The sequence below is a fragment of the Salmo trutta genome, chromosome 17 (genome assembly GCF_901001165.1).
Source record: "Salmo trutta chromosome 17, fSalTru1.1, whole genome shotgun sequence".
NCBI classification, from domain to species: Eukaryota; Metazoa; Chordata; class Actinopteri; order Salmoniformes; family Salmonidae; genus Salmo; species Salmo trutta.
The window spans coordinates 56,796,006-56,817,636 of record NC_042973.1 but is presented as its reverse complement, the minus strand read 5'-3'; the positions used below and the strand labels follow the sequence as shown (position 1 = coordinate 56,817,636).

General features: G+C 40.5%; 1 protein-coding gene across 1 annotated transcript; it reads right to left on the bottom strand.

Moving 5' to 3' along the window:
- Positions 1–1,438: 1,438 nt before the first annotated feature.
- LOC115152472 (zinc finger protein 2 homolog) lies at positions 1,439–19,709 on the bottom strand (the record flags this gene model as incomplete). The annotated part of the gene is made up of 2 exons (XM_029697350.1): positions 1,439–2,118; positions 19,397–19,709. Coding segments are annotated over 2 exons (993 nt in total), but the record flags the coding sequence as incomplete, so codon positions are not given.
- Positions 19,710–21,631: the final 1,922 nt, after the last annotated feature.

Sequence of the window (21,631 nt, the reverse complement as noted above, 5' to 3'; positions counted from 1 at the left end):
TTGTACTGCGCCGAATACAACAGACCTAACAGTGAAATGCTGACTTACGAGCCCCTAACCAACAGTGCAGTTTCAAAAAAATACAGAAAAGAATAAGAGATAAAACTCATCTCCAACACGGAAAAACGTGCCAAAATAATATGTGATCCATGGTAACGCTTTGGCTAAACGAACAACACAAAACCTTTTGACTGCCAACCCCAGAGACAATCAGCAACCAAGTTGTCCTTACCACAGACATGTCTGATTTCAAGAGGAAACTCCTGCAATATCCGTAGTAACTTTCCACCTCACTGCAGAGCTTCTCTCTCTTTTCAGGGTTCACTAGATAGGTATGTTGTTGGATCGGGGCCCAGTCCCCAATGTCATGCTCTAGTACATTTGGGTTGGCACATCTGAGAATGAACCCAGATATTCTAAAAGCAGGGCAGCAATGTCAATATAATTGTACCAAAAAATTGTCAGTTGGTTGCATAAATAAATATCATTACTAAATGTTACATGAAATGTAAATATGAAATAGCCCAATGTCAAAACACAGTTTTAAAGTGTCCAAATCATTAACCAATACGCAGAAACAGTTTGTGATATATTGAAAACCTAAAAATAAAATGTGCAATATACACAAACATCTGCCACAATAATCATATTACTTGTATTTTTTTAAACAAGCACCTTATAAACTGTACAAGCACCAAAAACACTTGTTTTGACAAGTAGCAATAAATCACTGATATCGATTAGGGGGGAAATCAGGTTGTACGTGCTGTTGAAACTAACACAACAAAAAAAACACATGGAAATGGGAGATATATTTTACCTCACTGATTAGAGGACAACCTGCAGAAGACAGTCAGCTACATTTTGGAATGATGCATTTAAATGTCGGGGTCACTGAACAAAGGAACACAACACTTATTTTTCATAACTCATCGATATCACAATGAGATCAATTGCGTGAGAGGAGGGAGAGGAGGTTGCACGTCCTGTTAAAACTAACAGCTCAAAAACCACACGGAATCTGGGAATAATGTGTACATCACTGGTTAGAGGACAATTTGTAGAAAGCAGCTAGATACATTTTGAAGTGTTGCATTTTGATTCAAGTGGGTCACCAACGTGGTATGTGTAACAAAACTCTTTTTTTGTTAGTCACTTTTTGTTAAATCTTATAAATAGTAACTCTTCCATTTCAGAGCCTGGATTTTCCCCCTGAGGCTAATATCCATATAATGTTGAAATCAATAGAACAGGGGACAAACGTTTAGGGTTCTACATTGTGACATTATTAAAATACTCCTACTACAATGTTAAAACATTCTACATTGTGACATTATTTCATTGATATCATGAAACAACTCCTTCATGTATTTATTTTCTGATATTTGATCAGAGATCTTTTATCAGATTATCTCTGGTCACAGCTATGAGATTTCTCTCCTGTGTGTGTTCTCTGGTGTTGAGTCAGATGGCCAGATTGACCAAAACTCTTCCCACATTGATCACAGCTATAAGGCTTCTCTCCTGTGTGTATTCTCTGGTGCACTGTCAGATTGCTAGATTGACCAAAACTCTTCCCACATTGATCACAGCTATAGGATTTCTCTCCTGTGTGTATTCTCTGGTGCACTGTCAGATTGCTAGATTGACCAAAACTCTTCCCACATTGATCACAGCTATAAGGTTTCTCTCCTGTGTGTCTTCTCTGGTGTAATATCAGACCCCCAGACTCAGTAAAACTCTTCCCACACTGATCACAGCTATAAGGTTTCTCTCCTGTGTGTGTTCTCTGGTGTGATGTCAGAATGCAAGATTTACCAAAACTCTTCCCACATTGATCACAGCTATAGGGTTTCTCTCCTGTGTGTGTTCTCTGGTGCACTGTCAGACTGCTTGATTGACCAAAACTCTTCCCACATTGATCACAGCTATAAGGTTTCTCTCCTGTGTGTCTTCTCTGGTGTTTAGTCAGACCCCCAGACTCAGTAAAACTCTTCCCACACTGATCACAGCTATATGGTTTCTCTCCTGTGTGTGTTCTCTGGTGTGATGTCAGATTGCTAGATTTACCAAAACTCTTCCCACATTGATCACAGCTACAGGGTTTCTCTCCTGTGTGTGTTCTCTGATGAATTTTAATGCCTGATGAGGAGGTGAATCTCTTCCCACAGTCAGAGCAGCAGTGAGTTCTCTTCCCTGTGGGTCTCTGCTGGTGTTTCTTGAGGTGTTCTGATCTGGAGAGACTCTTCTCTGCCTCGTCAGCATCATGAGGTTGTTGAGGCTCCCCAGAGGGTCCACGATAGTCACGTCTCTCTCCTGTATGAACAACAAAGTCAGACAGACGGTTAAAAGCCCACAACAGCAGAAATCCATTGTTTATTTTAGGTAAAAAGGGATGACCAAATCAAATCAAATGTATTTGTCAGATCATACCCATGAAGTTGTACAACAATTGACGTCTGTTAAATTATTTGACCATTACGACAGTCAACTTAGCAACAATCATATTTTGTCTTGTTTTCACATTAGTAGTAACTAGAAATAAGTTATTCATGTTGTTGAAACTCTAAGCAGTGTGCCAGACGACTTTTGGTCTCCAATATAGGCCCCTTTCTGTGTTTAATAAAATTGCGGCACGAGGGCAATGCGCATGCAATTTGATTGCAGAAACACCTCCCTGCTAATGAGGAAACCACTAGTTATGGATGTAGTATATCTGCTAATGAGGAAACCACTAGTTATGGATGTAGTATATCTGCTAATGAGGAAACCACTAGTTATGGATGTAGTATATCTGGTAATGAGGAAACCACTAGTTATGGATGTAGTATATCTGGTAATGAGGAAACCACTAGTTATGGATGTAGTATATCTGGTAATGAGGAAACCACTAGTTATGGATGTAGTATATCTGCTAATGAGGAAACCACTAGTTATGGATGTAGTATATCTGCTAATGAGGAAACCACTAGTTATGGATGTAGTATATCTGCTAATGAGGAAACCACTAGTTATGGATGTAGTATATCTGGTAATGAGGAAACCACTAGTTATGGATGTACTATATCTGCCTGGAGCAAAAATGTTGAGCAAAGATTTTAGTTTTTCACAATGTATTCTGAATATTACAGCTCACTATCACGAGTGCTACTGAAGGAAACTCACATTAAGCTCTGTGTTTATTCACTAATTCACCACCGTGGGGGAAAACTCAGGGGAGTTCTCATAGGCTGACAGTAAAAACAGCCTACATTCCGAGGTTGCTTATGAGTACATTTCACATTACTTTTGGATTATAATCGTAAGGCTCGTTTGAATGTCCTGGTTAATATGTTTGTGTTGTCATGACGTTGCCCTCTTTGGGTTTTCTATGCACCATCCCCCTACCTCCCCCTACCCAGGCTCTGTGAGAGCGGTCGTAAATTCCTAAAAGAATGTCCTACCTCATGGCCACAGTTTTGAGACAGAGTGTGTTTCATAGAAAGAACCCAGGAATTCTTCCACCTCACAGGACTGGAGAACCAAACGACATTTATGTTCTGGATAAGGTATAAAAGATCGGTGACGAATCCAGCTACGAACTGGTCCGTTTGGTACAATTTTGTGAAACTCATGAGAGACAATACGGCCACATTACCATGGCGCTGTTTATATAATAGCCTCAGTTGTGAGACTTACATCTAATGGTTGTATAAAAATGAATGAATAAGGATAAAGCTATTTGGAATATGTTGGGATGATTATAAGATGTTAATGTGAGAGAATTGTATTTCTGTGTAAAGTTTCACCAAGTCATCGACACACCCCCATGAACAGACGGGACCTGGCGTCATGAGACAGCCTTTTTCCGAATTCCGAATATAACCCCCACCCAGGGTTTCTATCACCAGACCGAGCTTACCTCCATTACGAGTGGCTAAAGGTTGGAGACCATGAATTCCTCTGTCTGAACTTTAACCATACCACGTGGTTAAACTCTTAGACTATTGATACCGACAGAATAATAACAAGTCTTTGATATTAATTACTAGTCTGCAGCTAGGAATTCGGTATCATTGAATGCGAAGACCGACGAAACATCTGTCCTATAACGACATTAATGAATGTCGCTTTGAAATATCCATTCTAACACACACAGAGCGAGAGAGCGAGAGAGCGAGAGAGCGAGAGAGAGAGAGAGAGAGAGAGAGAGAGAGAGAGAGAGAGAGAGAGAGAGAGAGAGAGAGAGAGAGAGAGAGAGAGAGCGAGAGAGCGAGAGAGCGAGAGAGAGAGAGAGAGAGAGCGAGAGAGCGAGAGAGAGAGAGAGAGAATGCGAGGACAACCTCTCCAACAGAACGAACTTTTCAACAAAGATCCCAAAGACACACTGAGCGTAAATATATATATTGATTGCAATTGTTCCCGAATGAGTGAGCGTTCATGTGCAAAGGATTAGCATTTCAATTGTTATAATTATCAACTCTTATCAACCTTTTGTCTAACCACCATGCTGGTTTAGCCCACAAGGGCACATTCCTTTATCATTTCTTTGTAACGATATCCATTTGTTATGCATTTCTGTGAATTACTTAGTAAATAAATGATTTTAAGACAATTGATGTATGTATGACTCATAGTGAAGACTGGGTTCGTGCAGATAACCAACAATTTACGACGTTTGGAATGAGACTGACGAGGTAAACAAATACATCATTAATCAGAAGACTAATAGATAAGATATTATAATATCTGAAAGTTATATTAGGAAAATTATAACTTTTTAATCTGAATATTTTCCTTGGTGCCCCGACCTCCTAGTTAATTACAGTTACACGATTAATCAGTTTAATCGCGTAATAATAATTACAGAGAGTTATTTGATAAACATGTCTTCAGTTTAATGATGTCAAAGACATGACAGTGTTATTGTCGCAAATCAACTGCTTTATACTTAAAAAACAGTAAAATGGTATTTGGCTAGCTTTGCCATCAGCCTGACAATGAGGGTTTGTACACTAAGTGTTAAACAAATTGGCCCATAACTTCACCAAACAATAATACAGAGCTCCTGTAGGACACATAACATCAACCAACAACAACATTGACCTCCTGTAGGACACATAATATCACCTAACAACAACATACAGTGGGGGAAAAAGTATTTGATCCCCTGCTGATTTTGTACATTTGCCCACTGACAAAGAAATGATCAGTCTATAATTTTAATGGTGGTTTATTGAACAGTGAGAGACAGAATAACAACAAAAAAATCCTGAAAAACGAATGTCAAATATGTTATAAATTGATTTGCATTTTAATGAGGGAAATAAGTATTTGACCCCCTCTCAATCAGAAAGATTTCTGGCTCCCAGGTGTCTTTTATACAGGTAACGAGCTGAGATTAGGAGCACACTCTTAAAGGGAGTGCTCCTAACCGCAGCTTGTTACCTGTAAAAAAAAAAGACACCTGTCCACAGATGCAATCAATCAATCAGATTCCAAACTCTCCACCATGGCCAAGACCAAAGAGCTCTCCAAGGATGACAGGGACAAGATTGTAGACCTACACAAGGCTGGAATGGGCTACAAGACCCTCGCCAAGCAGCTTGGTGAGAAGGTGACAACATTTGGTGCGATTATTCGCAGATGGAAGAAACACAAAAGAACTGTCAATATCCCTCGGCCTGGGGCTCCATGCAAGATCTCACCTCGTGGAGTTGCAATGATCATGAGAACGGTGAGGAATCAGCCCAGAATTACACGGGAGGATCTTGTCAATGATCTCAAGGCAGCTGGGACCATAGTCACCAAGAAAACAATTGGTAACACACTACGCCGTGAAGGACTGAAATCCTGCAGCGCCCGCAAGGTCCCCCTGCTCAAGAATACATATACATGCCTGTCTGAAGTATGCCAATGAACATCTGAATGACTCAGAGGACAACTGGTGAAAGTGTTGTGGTCAGATGAGACCAAAATGGAGCTCTTTGACATCAACTCGCCGTGTTTGGAGGAGGAGGAATGCTGCCTATGACCCCAAGAACACCATCTCCACCGTCAAACATGGAGGTGGAAACATTATGCTTTGGGGGTGTTTTTCTGCTAAGGGGTCAGGACAACTTCACCGCATCAAAGGGACGATGGACAGGGCCATGTACCGTCAAATCTTGGGTGAGAACCTCCTTCCCTCAGCCAGGGCATTAAAAATGGGTCGTGGATTGGCATTCCAGCATGACAATGACCCAAAACACATGGCCAAGGCAACAAAGGAGTGGCTCAAGAAGAAGCACATTAAGGTCCTGGAGTGGCCTAGCCAGTCTCCAGACCTTAATCCCATAGAAAATCTGTAGAGGGAGCTGAAGGTTCGAGTTGCCAAACGTCAGCCTCGAAACCTTAATGACTTGGAGAAGATCTGCAAAGAGGAGTGGGACAAAATCCCTCCTGAGATGTGTGCAAACCTGGTGGCCAACTACAAGAAACATCTGACCTCTGTGATTGCCAACAAGGGTTTTGCCACCAAGTACTAAGTCATGTTTTGCAGAAGGGTCAAATACGTATTTCCCTCATTAAAATGCAAATCATTTTATAACATTTTTGACATGCGTTTTTCTGGATATGTTTGTTGTTATTCTGTCTCTCACGGTTCAAATAAACCTACTATTAAAATTATAGACTGATTATAGACTGATTTCTTTGTAAGTGGGCAAACGTACAAAATCAGCAGGGGATCAAATACTTTTTTCCCCCACTGTAGACCTACTGTAGGACCCATAACTTCACCTAACAACAACATAGACCTACTGTAGAACCCATAACTTCACCTAACAACAACATAGACCTACTGTAGGAGCCATAACTTCACCTAACAACAACATAGACCTACTGTAGGATGCATAACTTCACCTAACAACAACATAGACCTTGGACTATAAATAATTTAATATTTCAGGTGAAACATGGAACCTAAAATGTTTCTGTTATGACATTTCATAACCTGATCACCAGATAATTTTGTGAATAATCCCACTAGGCTACTCTGTAATGGGTTGTCATTCTAAATGTCCCGAATAAAGGAACATGACGGAATTGCGCATCACATTTAACAAACCAAACATTGAAATACCCTTATAGAAGGTAAAGTAAAAACCCAAACCGGTTCGTGCATCAATACTGGTATATAGTAAAATACGGTTTACCGCCCATCCCCAAGGCTAGGTTGAGAGTGGGCAGACATCGTACACATCACACTCAGGCAGACAAGACGTTTGATCCGACCAAAGACCCAATCCATCTCTACTATTAGTTCATGTTAGTAAACTGTAAACAAACTGTATCCTTTCAGTTGAGCGTACTAGCACTACGCCTGTCTACCAATCCATCTATACTATTAGTTCATGTTAGTAAACTGTAAACAAACTGTATCCTTTCAGTTGAGCGTACTAGCACTACGCCTGTCTACCAGAAGTTGATGCTGTTGCTATGCAACCTCGCTACCAATCTATTCCTAGTATTTACTGAATATCTGTCTACCAAGTTGTTAAGTTGTTTGTTCTCCCTTTGCACCACCTCCACCTTGCTATGAATAGTCTACAGTACCTTTCATCCCTTTGTACCACCTCCACCTTGCCATGAATAGAGTCTACAGCACCTTTCATCCCTTTGTACCACCTCCACCTTTCCATGAATAGAGTCTACAGTACCTTTCATCCCTTTGTACCACCTCCACCTTGCCATGAATAGAGTCTACAGTACCTTTCATCCCTTCGCACCACCTCCACCTTTCCATGAATAGTCTACAGCACCTTGCATCCCTTTGTACCACCTCCACCTTGCCATGAATAGAGTCTACAGCACCTTTCATCCCTTTGTACCACCTCCACCTTGCCATGAATAGAGTCTACAGTACCTTTCATCCCTTTGTACCACCTCCACCTTGCTATTAATAGAGTCTACAGTACCTTCCAGCTCCGTGTTCAACATCCATATCAGTAAACCTCTCCCCACTTGCCCTCTTACTAGGGGATGGTTTGGTTCCATCGCTGATACCTATTGGCCAACTTGGTTTTGTTTTGTTGATTGGGTTGGTTGTCCTTAACAACAATGATGCTGGAATCCTCTGAAACCAGCGACATGTTTCTTTGAGTTCGTAAGTATCTCTCGTCAATGAATCGTTCAAGCTCTTCAATGGATACTGAATACTCCAGCGTGTTTACAGGGATAGTTAAACACTGCGCTCAGGTACACTCAGACGAGAGTGCTCTGAATTTGGAGTAGATAGTCAGAGTGAATTTATGAAAGCACCCGAATGTCCATTGAGAAAGCACAACGACTATACTGTTTAGCTAAGAATGACGGGAATAATCAAGTCAATAAACGTTGGATAGTTAGATAGAATATAGTTCATATACTGGCAAGTGTGACGTATAAGTAGCCAACTAACGTTAGGTAGCTAGTTAACATACCGATACATACTGATGTAATGACATGCTAACAAATTGTCAGCCAAAATAACATGTAAAGTAACTTATTTGAAAAGTCACAACTTTATTACATTGCTCAACATTTTCTTAACATTTGTCAAAATTAGTTAAAGCAAAGAATTTGTATCGGCTCTAGTTGGACTTCGGCTGAATATTTTCCTCCATTTTCTTCAAATCTGAAAAGCCACGCCTAGGTCGCAGTTGTAAATGAGAACTTGTTCTCAACTGGCCTACCTGGTTTATGAAGAATTGCATTATGGGCCCTAAAAGCACGGAAATAGTGGCCACTGCTCGTATACTTCGTGTTTTGGCGAATTTAGTACGACATCCGGGAACTTTTGGCATACTAACTATATCCATACTATGACCAATAAGCACACTATATACTCAGTTAACATCACAAATAGTACGGTTAGTATGAGTATTCTAACACAGCTCAGGTCTCTGGGCTGCCATTTTGTTTCTGTTTAAATCCTTGATTTAAAAAAAGCCACACAACAATCTGTCAATCTGCAGTTGAAACAATAACAAAGCTGTAATTCCACCACTGTTTGGTAATAAGATGATGATGATGATGATGATGATGATGATGGAGAAATGTAACTACTCTCAAATTCATAGACAGACCTATGGATGCAAGGACTGACCATCCATGATATCAACATTATAGTTTTAACCATGTTGAGGCTATACAGTGTTGATTTACATTGTTTCTAAACATTGGAGTAAAAAAAGCGTATATTCTGATGGGGTACAACAGTTGAACTAAGCTCATGAAGCATGTGTTATATTCTTCAAGAATCAATGGCTATAAGTAAATAATTTAAAAGTCACAATATGGATGTAGCTATTGCATATTTCCGCTTTAACACCAAACATCAGTTCAACAACTGCAGAGTTTGTGCCTCTGTATTTAAGACAGTACTTACTAGTGTTAATCAGGGAACGGTTTCTCAAAACCATCTTATGGCTGAGTTCACCGTTAGAACCATTGGACGCCTTAAGATGCGTTTGGGAAACCGGGCCCAGATGTCCAGTTTCCACCTCTTCTTCCTCCTCCTTTTTCGATGTGACAGTCATCTCCCCCTCTTCCTCTTTCACTCCATAAACTGCATCCTCCTCTTGCTCTTCCGCCACTCCTTTTACTGTAACATCCTCCTCCTCTTTCACTCTGAACGCGTATTTTTCTTCTTTCACAGTAACGGCCTCACCCTCTACTTCTTGTTTTACTGTAACATCCTCCTCTTCTTTCACTCTGAACGCGTATTTTTCTTCTTTCACAGTAACGGCCTCACCATCTACTTCTTGTTTTACTGTGACATCCTCCTCCTCTTTCACTCTGAACGCGTATTTTTCTTCTTTCACAGTAACGGCCTCACCCTCTACTTCTTGTTTTACTGTGATGTTCTCTTCTTTAGCAGGAGGAGAGTAGCTCAGTAACCGCATGGTTGTGAATGTTAGCTAGCTAGGCTAAATCTAACTTAACCAACCCGCTAGCTGAATAATAACAACAACACCGTAAATATGAAATTAAATCTGATAACTAACTAGACGACAGAAGTGGGTTTAAAACACAGTGGCTAATATACACTAACGCGTCTAAAGAGCTTTATCGGTTCGGCTATTTTGTCTAGCAAGCTACCGAGGTGGCTGAATAACTGTTGCTGTTGAAAGAAGAGTTCCGTCCACTAGATTATACGTCACACCAACAGCATTGCGTTAAATTACCTTAAATTCCCAGACCGCCATCTGCTGACTGGAGTGGGTAACGCAGTTGAGTAAAATGTTAATTTTGTCAGACAAAAAGTTAAAGCGTATGAATAAGGAACATCGCTGGTCCTAAAATATTCATTAGCCTAAATATTCATTAGCCCCCCTTAAATTAATCAATATCAGTCAATACATTTTTTCTGTGATTTATGTTTTTTCGTCAACTTTTCCATTGCATCTTAAACTTCTTACCGGGCGGCACTAGGACCAGGGGAGGCTGCTGCTGCACTAGTGACTGTTAGACTTTCTTCAGCAATACTAGGAGAGAGGGGTACCCCTACACAGAACTGAACTGGATCAAAGATGGAGGACAGAAATACTAGGAGAGAGGGGTACCCCTACACAGAACTGAACTGGATCAAAGATGGAGGACAGAAATACTAGGAGAGAGGGGTACCCCTACACATAACTGAACTGGATCAAAGATGGTGGACAGAAATACTAGGAGAGAGGGGTACCCCTACACAGAACTGAACTGGATCTAAGATGGTGGACAGAAATACTAGGAGAGAGGGGTACCCCTACACAGAACTGAACTGGATCTAAGATGGCGGACAGAAATACTAGGAGAGAGGGGTACCTCTTCACAGAACTGAAATGGATCAAAGATGGCAGACAGAAATACTAGGAGAGAGGGGTACCCCTACACAGAACTGAACTGGATCAAAGATGGCGGACAGAAATACTAGGAGAGAGGGGTACCCCTACACAGAACTGAACTGGATCAAAGATGGAGGACAGAAATACTAGGAGAGAGGGGTACCCCTACACAGAACTGAACTGGATCAAAGATGGACAGAAATACTAGGAGAGAGGGGTACCCCTACACAGAACTGAAATGGATCAAAGATGGAGGACAGAAATACTAGGAGAGAGGGGTACCCCTACACAGAACTGATCTGGATCAAAGATGGCGGACAGAAATACTAGGATGGAAGCAAATGTAAGGGATTATAACGAATCATGCAGAAACATGTACAGTTGACAGGAATGTTAGTTAATGTAGAGACAAACGATTATGCATTTTTTATAATGAAGTTGATTTTCAAAAATCGCGATTTAGCAAGCTAGCTGACTAGCTAACATTAACGAGCTAGCTGACTAGCTAACATTAACGAGCTAGCTGACTAGCTAACATTAACGAGCTAGCTGACTAGCTAACATTAACGAGCTAGCTGACTAGCTAACATTAGCCAGCTAGCTGAATAGCTAACATTAACCAACTAGCTGACTAGCTGACATTAGCCAGCTAGCTGACTAGCTAACATTAACCAGCTAGCTGACTAGCTAACATTATCCAGCTAGCTGACTAGCTAACATTATCCAGCTAGCTGACTAGCTAACATTAACCAACTAGCTGACTAGCTAACATTAACCAGCTAGCTGACTAGCTAACATTAACGAGCTAGCTGACTAGCTAACATTAACCAACTAGCTGACTAGCTGACATTAGCCAGCTAGCTGACTAGCTAACATTAACCAGCTAGCTGACTAGCTAACATTAACCAGCTAGCTGACTAGCTAACATTAACCAGCTAGCTGACTAGCTAACATTAACGAGCTAGCTGACTAGCTAACATTAATCAACTAGCTGACTAGCTAACATTAACCAACTAACTGACTAACATTAGCCAGCTAGCTGACTAACTAACATTAGCCAGCTAGCTGACTAACTAACATTAGCCAGCTAGCTGACTAGCTAACATTAACCAACTAGCTGACATTAGCCAACTAGCTGACTAGCTAACATTAGCCAGCTAGCTGACTAGCTAGCATTAGCCAGCTAGCTGACTAGCTAACATTAGCCAACTAGCTGACTAGCTAACATTAGCCAGCTAGCTGACTAGCTAACATTAGCCAGCTAGCTGACTAGCTAACATTAGCCAGCTAGCTGACTAGCTAACATTAACCAGCTAGCAGACTAGCTAACATTAACCAACTAGCTGACTAGCTAACATTAACCAACTAGCTGACTAGCTAACTTTAGCCAGCTAGCTGACTAGCTAACATTAGCCAGCTAGCTGGGCTAGCTTTATGGGTGTTGTGACATGAGTATGAAATTGTCATTCTGGTTGTTTTAGGTACTCCTGAAACAACCAGCAAACCAGGCTGTCGTTCTGTGAAACAGTGGATGTATAGAATCTAGCTAGCTGAAGAATTTACTGCAAATTGAATGTACAATTGTGTAAGCTTGCCTTGCTGATATTTGCCATGCAGATAGATGAAATAACGTAGCTAGCTATGCTCTTGCATATTGTGCAGTGGATTATTTAAAATACCTGTATGCCTATGGATGTGTAGCTAGCTATCTAGCCGATCTGTGTATGGACCCAAACGTTTGGTATACATATTAGTTCAGAACCTATGAACCTCAGCTATCATAGCCAGTTGTATCAACTTCAAAAGAGCCTGAATGACATTAATGAAGCCTATGGATTGAGTAGAATATAATATCATGTTGTGCCAAGGATGCAAGTCGTATATACATGTAGTTATTACCATGCATGAGATCCCCACATTGTAGCCTGTACATTTAATATATTCACTGATCATGTACTCTACCTTGGCAAATAAAGGTGCAGTTTAGGTATGAATGTCTTTGAGATTATTTTTCAGTCATATCCAATACCAGGAGTATCAAATTCCAGTCTTTGAATGACGCTGTGTCTGCATGTATGGATTACAATTATACACTTCAACAGTGTTTACCAATCTTGGTCCTGGGACATCAATGGTTACACATTGTAACTAATAGACTAGAAACAGGATTTAACTAGTTAATTCATATATACAGAAATATAATGTTAAAAAACAGAACACTACACTTCCTATGCATCATGTAAATACTCTAACACTGGTTCATCTCAACATCTAATGTCCTTCATCTGCATTGATCTGATAAACACAGGATAGGTGGAGTATTTCATCACATTACACTTCATTTCAACCAGTAGAGAATGTGAAACGCTTTATTGAAAAGCTCATTATCCAAGTGTTATAAATACAAGTTCAATCTGTACTTCAATGCACATCTGTTGTGCATTATAAAAACAGAGGAAGAAAGAGGAGGTGGCGAGAGAGGTGTAAAAGACAGAAAGGGAAAGAGGTAAGCACAGGAGCAGGGAAGGCAGCACATGATTAATGAATCACAGTGCTACATAAATATTCTCTCAGTTCATCACAATTACATAATAGTGTCTCTCGTCGGCACAAATGTTCTTAAAAGCAGGTGAGGTGGCGATGATGGGACTGGGGGTTGGCATCCTCTCACATCAAAACATATCTGCAGACGAGAGACAGATGGAGAGAGAGAACATGTTTAAACCTTGTGTTTTTATTTTTTATTCTAACATTGTTAGTCATCAATCAGGAGGTGAAATGCAAAACTGACCTGGGATCATTAACTCTGGGACTACTGCATCTCTAACTGTATTTCAATGTAAAGCATCTCTTTAATACTACTTCCTGTATAATATCAACTGACCTGGGATCATTAACTCTGGGACTACTGCATCTCTATCTGTATTTCAATGTAAAGCATCTCTTTAATAATACTTCCTGTTGAGCTGACCAAGTGACCTCTCACCTCTGATCATGCTGTGCCCTCTATGTAGCCAGTTCAGATGCAGGAGGGGTTCACCGACACAGCTGATATAACCTAGAGGATTTAGGGAGAAGGGGAGAGAGGGATGAAGTGAAGGAGAGAGACTGTTATTGAGAAAATAAGGTAGTTAAAGCGACAGTGTTCAACAGGAATCTATGTGTGGCCTCACCTGGTGTCCACACCACACTAAGTGGCTGCAGAGTACTTTATGCTGAAAAACATGAACGGACCAACAAGGACAAACAATATAGCGTAGTTATAGAAATAATGAAGTGTCTCACTATTCTCCATGGTTGGCCCTCTTGCCTATTCTTTGAAGGTGGAAGGAGCCACAGTTATACACCTGAGCCTGCTTACTGCATAACACAATCCATCAATCAGATAGATACATGAGTGTGTAGGTGTGGGTTATAGGGTGTCTAATTGTTCTACATTTTTTCAATATGGGGGATTTAAAATAGCCTGTTTTGTTTTTGCACAGACATCACACCCTTACCTAAACAGCATCCTCACTTGAGAAGTAGAAATCAAAGGGAGAGAAACTGTGAATTGAATAACTGCAGTTGACATAGCTCAGTAAATGGAAGAATACTCTTATTGCAATGTGAATGGCTCTTAAAAGAGCCTTTGGTTGTGCATAGTGTAGTCTATGGTGTTGCCAGGGAACAGCACCCTCTTTGAAGAAGTAGGAGGTGAAGATCTCCTGCACACGGATTGCCTCTCTTGCAGCGTTGTTGGACCCCATCCTTGAAACATCCTGCAGAGCAGCAGGCTCCTCCTCTGGCACACGGCGGCGAGCTGCAGATCCCCTCCTGGTCCTCATGTCCATCCTCATGAAGTTACGCAGGACACAGGTAGCCTTCACACACCTGAATTCCTCCAGGAGGCAGTCCCAGATGACCCTGGTCACCCAACCTTGCAGTGTCCTACACGGTAACTGTAGGCAACCGTTATGAAGGAATCTCCAGTTACAAGGTATCTGTAGGAATATGGAAGACAATGTAATTATTAGACTGTTACATCACCAGGTCATTGTGGATTACTAAAGTATAATATCCCTGATAACAAATCATGATAACATTGGATTGATAGATGCATGGGCACACATATGTACATGCGTAGCATGTGACAATAACAGGATCATATCAAGCATGGCATCACAAATGAATACATAAATACCACTTGAAGCTTGATGATGAGTTGATCATTTGAATCAGCTGTGCAGTGTGAAGGCAAAAACAACAATGTGCCCCTCTGAGTCCCCAGGACTGAGAACCACTGCTCTTCATTGGGACCTCTTCATATGTAGACTGGCTTTCATAGAGCTCTTTATCTGAGGACAGAAAACCTCACAAGAAACAGACTTCATTATAGTCAAATTACACCACACTGAATATTATGTTACTATTATCTCCGTCCTCACTTCTAGCGACAGGAACTACACAAAAGTACCTGCCCTGTCCAGAATAGCCTCATCTCTCACTGACAGTTGGGACTGCTATCCTTTCACCCTCCTCCATGGCTGTTAGCTAGCTACCTACAAATGCATTTGGAGTTTGTTTTTTACAGTGATAAATACATCAATATAGCTAGCTAATATGAAGTTAGGTAGATGGTGATATTTAATTCTATCTAGCTATCTATCTATACAGAATGTGTAGTTGGCCAGATAGCTAGCTCATTTAGCAGCTCATTTGAGTTAGCCTGCACTGTAGCTAGTTAGCTAATAATCATTATTGTTTTTTACATTTTCAAAATCTATTTACTTAGTTAATTACTTGAATAGGTTCTCCCAGCCATGTGGACAACTGGAAACAGGGCAGTAAAGTTTGTCACCAGAGCGTTTTAGAGGATATTACTATTGAACTATGTACCCATTTAATAACCAGACCTTCATACAAACTTGCTCTGCTGAATTCTTGACGGAGTCACAATGGGCGGCCTAAGAGGCATCTAGTCCATCTGCTGACTGGACGCAGTTCAGTAAAATGTACATTTTATTTTCAGACAACAAGTTAAAGGGTAGGAAGCATGAGTTTTTACTCACCAGTGTAACAACACAGTGTGGTTAAAGACTTAGTAACTGAGCTGTAGTCACGATCTGGTTCCCTATAAGTACAAACAGTTATGTTTCTGTTTTAAATTTACTAAATTAAAATTACAAATTTACATTTTAAATGTTTTCTTTACTCAAGTATTACAATTAGTTTTTTTAGGGGTGTCGGGTGGAAGCTGTCTCCGTGTAACAGGGAATTTCTGTCCGTCGTCTTCCTGTATAGGTCTGTGCTAAAGCCACCCCCCCCTATTAAAATGTCCAGATAACTTGTTTAAGTTAAAGTATTGTCCAACCATCGGGTAACTTGTTTCATGCTCATCAAAGGTGAGGGTGAATTTCAGATGTTCACTGCTTGTATTGATGAAGGAGTGGAATCGATGAAGTTCCTCTGCTGTCCCCTGGAATAGATGGAACACGTCATCAATGAAGACATTTACAGAGCCTGATGAGCTGCTAGAATGTATTGTTAGGGCTGACAATCACATTCTTCTCTAACAACCCCACATACAGATTGGCATAATAAGATGCTATTTTTTTAACTACAATGACCATAATGCACTGCATGCCTACTTGTCTTGTCTGTGTTTCTTTTACACCTGCTATGTAAAAGAGACAGAAGAATGCACAATGGTCAATGCTATCTGGGATCCTTGGGACATCCCTACCCTAAACCCTAACCTTAACCCTAACCTTAACCATTTTAAATGTCAACTTCAACGGGCTAGGGACGTCCCAAGGATGTATCTCTACCTGAAAATACATGATCTAAGTGATTGATAGTTGGTATTCAGCAGTCATAAAGCCTTATTTACTTTAATGAACTACTAAAATAGTGATTTTGTCAGACAGCATAGACAGCAGCTCTACACTTTATTGACTGATCCATTCATCCTTCCATCCCTCCTCAGCCTTCCTCTCCTCTGAAGACCCAGTGAGGGTGGAGCTCAGTCAGAGAGCTGTTGAGGGACTGGTTAGGAAGAACACTTCTACAGCCAGAGAGGTGAGAGGTCACAGACACATGGTTTAGATGGTAAATATTTATGTCCCCTTACTGGTTCATCACGTCAGCTAAAGGGAATATGTTCCATCATCCATGTTTATTTACATTAGTGCAAACTGTCCACTGATATTGGTGTAATTTCTCACCCCTTTTGGCTGAATGAAAGTTAATTTCCCCTCAGACACACACATATGTTCTTTCATATTATGAAGGTAATTTGTGTCAAATGTACCTTTCCCCACTCATTCACCCCATCTCTTTACATTGCTGATGCATATTTGGTGGCCTGACTGCATCCAGACGATGTCAAAGGCCCATCCTGGTAGATCTGAACCTAATGCAGTTTGGAGTGATCGGATGACAGAAGTCACATTTAAGTGCCAGGTGTAACTGAGGCCATAGATGCTCCATATCCATTACTTTGAGTGTTATATATAATATGACTAAATGTGTTTCTGTGTTGCAGGGACAGTCAATAAATGGAACAGCAAGGCCACAGAACATGACATAATCAGAGCTGTGGGAGACCACCTCAAGCCCCTGGTAGAGCCGGGGGTGGTGTTTACCACTCCACCACGCCTTCAGCAGGCTGGAAAAGTGGGACTGATCTGGTTGATCCATTTGTTTGTTTCAGTTTTCAGTAGTTGAATCCTTTGACATGGGATTGATACTGTTTTTCATACTAAGAGGGACCAAGAGTCTGTTGATTGGTCGGTCATTGGGTTCATTAGTTTTGCAATAGGTTCAAATCAAATCAAGCTTTATTTACACAGCACATTTCAGACATGGATGCTTCACAGGAAAAAAAATAAAACAATGAAAATAAACAGAAATATTTACCACAACAAACATAAGATTAACAACTGAAAGACTCAAACATTCTAAGGAAATGCCATAGATTAATATATTAATTGGATGCAACATCCAACCCAAAATATAACTTGTTTTTTAGGAGGGGCTCTGAAAGACACTATGGGGGTGTCCACTGGAAATTGACTAGTAACAACAACTGGGACCTAAAAGACACCCACCATGAGACCCACTAAATCTGCCCAAGAAGAGGAAAACAAAAGAAAACCCCACATCAAACTTAAAGACAGGAAGCAAACCAAAAAGGTGGAGCAACTAAAGGTGTTAACTCTCCACATGTATCAAGACAACTGGAGCACTGGGCCAGACACTCTTAAATAGAACCTGGACCAGCTCAGGTGAAACACCTTCCCACTAACGAGATGGACAAGCCAGCACAGGTGTAACACATACTGACTAACGAGGTGACACCAATCAGTGCGTCCTACGTGCTAACGAGCTAGACGGGCTAACGAGCTAGACGGGCTGACGAGCTAGACGTGCTGACGAGCTAGACGCGCTGACGAGCTAGACGCGCTGACGAGCTAGACGCGCTAACGAGCTAGACGTGCTAAAGTCCAACCTCAAAACATAAATGGAAAAACCAAAGCCTGTAACACCTTAAGACAACAAATATATCCTATATTTTTGTTAGAAAAGTTTGCTCACCACCAACAGAAAACAACTTCCATTTCACATTTTAATCAACTACAATGCTTCACCTCCTACAATATAATCACTGGCTGTCAACAATTAAAAACAAGAAAAAAACACGTATTTCTAAATAATAATATTATACAATAGTATTATTTTTCTCATTTTTCTTTCTATAGAATCCTAAATCTCACTAGCTTCTAGAACTCTCGTCTTCCTAAAACTCACTAGATTCTAGAACTCTCCTCTTTCTAAATCCCACTAGCTTCTAGAACTCTCGTCTCCTTGGAACGAGCCCAAACAAAATTCATCTCCAATAGGAAAAACGTGCAGTAAAAATAAATAAAGATCCATGGCAAAGCACTGGCTAAACGCAAAACACAAATCTTATATAGATTTGGGGGGAAATCAGGTTGAATCTGCTCTTCAAACTAACACAACAAAACAAAAAACACATGGAAATGGAGATATCTTTTACCTCACTGGTTAGAGGACAACCTGCAGAAGACGGTCAGCTACATTTTGGAGTGACGCATTTAAATTTAGGGGTCGCTGAACAAAGGAACACAACACTTATTTGTCATCACTCATTAATATCATGTTGAAATCAATTGTACCGAGAAGAGGGAGATGAGGTTGCACGTCCTGTTAAAACTAACAGCTCAAAAACCACACGGAATCTGGGAATAATGTGTACATCCCTGGTTAGAGGACAATTTGTAGAAAACAGCCAGATACATTTTGATTCAAGTGCGTCACCAACATGGTAAGTGTAACACAACTCTTTTTTTGTTAATCACTTTTTATTAAATCTCATAAATAGTAACTCTTCCATTTCAGAGCCTGGATTTTCCCCCTGAGGCTAATATCCATATCATGTTGAAATCAATAGAACAGGGGACAAACGTTTAGGTTCTACATTGTGACATCATTAAAATACTCCTACTACAATGTTTAAACATTCTACATTTTATTTCACTGATATCATGAAACAACTCCTTCATGAATTTTCTGATGTTTAATCAGATATCTTTTATCAGAGTATCTCTTCCCACATTGATTACAACTATAAGATTTCTCTCCTGTGTGTATTCTCTGGTGCACTGTCAGCACTCCAGATCGAGCAAAACTCTTCCCACATTGATCACAGCTGTAAGGTTTCTCTCCTGTGTGTATTCTCTGGTGCACTGTCAGCTCTCCAGATCGAGCAAAACTCTTCCCACATTGATCACAGTTATAAGGTTTCTCTCCTGTGTGTGTTCTCTGGTGCACTGTCAGCACTCCAGATCGAGCAAACCTCTTCCCACATTGACCACAGCTATAAGATTTCTCTCCTGTGTGTATTCTCTGGTGTAGAGTCAGATGGCATGATCTACCAAAACCCTTCCCACATTGACCACAGCTATAAGGTTTCTCTCCTGTGTGTATTCTCTGGTGTAGAGTCAGATTGCATGATCTACCAAAACTCTTCCCACATTGACCACAGCTATAAGGATTCTCTCCTGTGTGTATTCTCTGGTGTATAGTCAGAGCGCCACATGTAGTAAAACTCTTCCCACATTGATCACAGAGAAAATATTTATCTCCTGTGTGTATTCTCTGGTGTGATGTCAGATGGCCAGATTGAACAAAACTCTTCCCACATTGATCACAGCTATAAGGTTTCTCTCCTGTGTGTGTTCTCTGGTGTGAAACCAGATGGCCAGACTGACCAAACCTCTTCCCACATTGACCACAGCTATAAGGTTTCTCTCCTGTGTGTGTTCTCTGGTGAATTTTAATGCCTGATGAGGTGCATCTCTTCCCACAGTCAGAGCAGCAGTGAGTTATCTTCCCTGTGGATGTCTGCAAGTGTTTATTGAGGTGTTCTAATGTGGAGAGACTCTTCTCTGCCTCTTCAGCATCACGAGGTTGTTGAGGCTCCCCAGAGGATCCACGATAGTGAAGTATCTCTCCTGTGTGAACAACAAAGTCAGACAGATGATTAAAGGCCCACAAAAGCGGAAATCCACTGTAAAAGGTGATGCCAACAGCGGAGCCATGATGTTGGACAACAATTGACGTCTGTAATGAATGTTAAAATTATTTGATATTTGCCTTAAAATGAGCAAGAATAGTCATATTTTGTCTTGTTTTCCCATTAGTAGTAACATCGATGATTGTAGGCTAGAAATAAGTTATTCATGTTGTTGAAACTCTAAGCAGTGTGCCGGGCGGCTTTTGGTCTCCAATATAGGCCCCTTTCTGTATTTGCTAAAATTGTAGCACGAGGGCAATTTGATTGCAGAAACTCCTCCCTGCTAATGAGGAAAGCGATAGTTATGGATGTACTATATCTGCCTGGAGCAAAAATGGTGAGCAAAGATTTTAGTTTTTCACAATGTATTCTGAATGTGAATGGGGGAAACCTCAGGGGATTAAGGAGTAGTGTATCTATAATTCTTTAAATAATTGTTATATATTTTGTCAAGGTTTATGATGAGTATTTCTGTAATATTGCTCATTGTGCTCATTTACCGGTAGTTTTGGAGGCAAAATATTTCTGAACATTACGCGCCAATGTAAAATGGGGTTTTTGGAGTCCTGGGAGTGCATTCTGACGAAGAACAGCAAAGGTAATCCAATTTTTCTTATAGTAATTCTGAGTTTAGTGAGCCCCAAACTTGGTGGGTGTCAAATTAACTAGCCTGTGATGGCCGAGCTATGTACTCAGAATATTGCAAAATGTGCTTTTGCCGAAAAGCTATTTTAAAATCTGACACCGCGATTGCATAAAGGAGTTCTGTATCTATAATTCTTTCAATAATTGTTATGTATTTTGTAAACGATTATCAAGAGTAATTTAGTAAATTCACCGGAAGTGTTCGGTGGGAATGCTAGTTCTGAACGTCACATGCTAATGTAAAAAGCTGGTTTTTGATATAAATATGAACTTGATCGAACAAAACATGCATGTATTGTGTAACATGATGTCCTAGGAGTGTCATCTGATGAAGATCGTCAAAGGTTAGTGCTTCATTTTAGCTGTATTTCTGGTTATTGTGACGCCTCTCCTTGCTAGGAAAATGGCTGTGTAGCTTTTCTTGTTTAGGTGGTGTCCTAACATAATCTAATGTTTTGCTTTCGCGGTAAAGCCTTTTTGAAATCGGACAACGTGGTTGGATTAAGGATAATCTTATCTTTACAATGGTGTATAATTCTTGCATGTGTGAGAAATTTGAATTATGAGATTTTTGTAG